Source organism: Camelina sativa, chromosome 4, assembly GCF_000633955.1.
Source record: "Camelina sativa cultivar DH55 chromosome 4, Cs, whole genome shotgun sequence".
NCBI classification, from domain to species: Eukaryota; Viridiplantae; Streptophyta; class Magnoliopsida; order Brassicales; family Brassicaceae; genus Camelina; species Camelina sativa.
The window spans coordinates 4,030,977-4,033,391 of NC_025688.1; the positions used below are offsets into that span (position 1 = coordinate 4,030,977).

Genomic DNA, 2,415 nt, shown 5'->3' on the forward strand with positions numbered 1-2,415 from the left:
AAAAAAAAAAAAAAAAAAAAGTTCAATGAACTTACTTTTTCTGGAGTTTTCGATATTCCCGTTTTGGGAGAGAGCTTGAGTAGGAGTGAGGTTCTTCTTGGGAGTGAAACTTGATCTAGAGGAGAAATTTAGACCGTTAGATAAGATACCAATACTCTGAAAGGATTTAGAGAAACCAAGAAGAGAGCTTCGATGAAATTGATTGTTAATATTTGTCATAGACACAGATTGGAGAGACATGGCAGAAGAAGCCATTGATGAGAGGAAAAAAAAAAGAGTTCTAAAGAAGAATCTTTGAAGGCTGGTATGAAGAAATGTGACTTTACTTTATGTGGTGAATGAGTTGAGTTCTATGGAATGTATGTATATTTATATTGGGTGATTGATGAATGTGATGATTGATGAAGTAATAACACGTGGGTAAATTATTCAAAACTGGGTCTCTAAAACTAGAAAGATGCTTTAAGTGAATTTGGATTTGGTTTCCGACTTTCCGTGGTCGGGAATTGTCGTCTAAGCTTAATTTGGGTTTTGGATTTAAGTTGAATAGTTTTGGCCGGCCGCAGACTACAAAAAGAACAATGAAAAAACGTGCAAATATAATCTGAGCAATAATATCTAAGAGATTTATATTTTTCTAAATAGTTTAAATTATTAATTATCAGTGAAAGGACTTTAAAAAAAAATAGAAAAAGAGAAAGATATAGAGCTTATAAACATCTACTCAGCCATTCATATAATATCGAAAACAAAAACTAGTACATCGAGAATATAAAGATGTATAAATTAAAATCCACCTCAAGTATTATATGATTAATGAGCGATGAAGTATTGATTTATACACTATGCTTTCAATACAAAAACCTTATTCGCTAATGGATGATAATTCAATATGTTATTTTGCTTTTCAAAAATTAATCAATCTTGATATGAATGAATTCGTCGTTCTTAACTATTTTAGATGAAAATCTACAATCTCAGTGTAAAGTTGTTGATGAATACTTGTTATCTTCTCTAGCACAAATTCATTGCATTTTCATAAACATTCATTAATGGAGCACTACAACGAGCTTCATTCGGAAAGCACACTAGATAGTGGCAGTATATTGCCAACTGACATCGTAGTGGGTCATTTCCACCACAGATAGTTAGACATGGAAGATGCTCGCATGCATCAAGATAAGCTATCATTGCCAAATAGAGGAATAGTTCGAATGTTCATGGAACTTAATTGGTTTTGCTCATTTTTTTTTTCTTTGAACACCACCAAAAAATCTTATCCTTCTTTTCGAAACCATGCAAGAATGCAAAACCTTGCATGTATAATGACAATTTTTAGGGGAATTTATATATAATGTCCATCTTCAAAAAAGACATTAAAAATGAATCACATAAAATCTTATCCTTTTTTTTTTTTTGAACACGACCAAGAATGAGTTTTTGAGTCCATTTTGCCTAATTTTCACTAAAAATAGTATATTTTCTTTATTTATTTTATTTAAGGACTTTTAATGTGTTTCCCTAGATGGTTTAAGTATATGGTAGTAGAGTGATTTAGCACACTCCGGTTAATCTGGCTTAAACCAAAATAAACTGCGGAAGTCTGTGAACTCGGCCGAAGATGTAAGTTTGATGAGCTCGACACCAACCTATCAAAGAAAAAGGAAATGATGAGAACGAATCTAAGAGAATATATAACAACTTCGAAGAAGAACATATTCCCCCCTCTACAAATATGGAAGTAGAACATGTCTAGCTAAAACCGACTTCATCTTCATATAAATAGAGAAACACTTTTCTGAAGAATGGGGACACTAATGCAATCTCTCACAAAGATTCCCACAAAAGACTATAAACACTTATTCTCTAAATACCATATTTGGTAATATAAAATATGAATGGCTTTGATTCCTTCTAAGAATACGTAGACAACCTCCACGAGACGCATATATATATAATATACAAAATCCTAACCGTCACCTCTCAATTTAATTTTGAACCTTGTTGAAAAACATTTTTAAACCCGATTTGATTTATCATCCGGTTTACATGTGTGAGTTTTACTCGTACTTATAGTATGGATTGTTACATGCAATGCAACTTACAGCAAGATTATCGGGGTTCATATATTGGGGTACTTATATACTGTTTGAATTTTTTATGAATTAATTGTATATTGTTTTGTAAATAAGAACCCATGATCTCTTAATTAAAATTTTCTCCTCCAATGGTAAGTTTTGATTTTGGGTCTCTTATTTTTTAAAAAATTGTTTTTGAAATTTAAAATTTTTAAATAGAATAAAAGTAGTATAAATGTGTAAACATTTCAGATTTTATAAAAATGGGAAATTATTGCATTTAATTAATTTGTAAACATACAAAAAACATATTAAAAAAAAAAAAAAAAAAAAAAAA

At 30.4% G+C, this 2,415-nt stretch overlaps 1 protein-coding gene across 1 annotated transcript in view; it reads right to left on the reverse strand.

Moving 5' to 3' along the window:
- Positions 1 to 353, reverse strand: part of LOC104779760 (allene oxide cyclase 2, chloroplastic) — a 1,320-nt gene extending 967 nt beyond the window's left edge. The window contains exon 1 of the mRNA XM_010504144.2: positions 36 to 353. Coding sequence (XP_010502446.1) covers positions 36 to 255 — 220 coding nt within the window. The 5' untranslated portion in view covers positions 256 to 353. The remainder of the gene's footprint in view (positions 1 to 35) is intronic.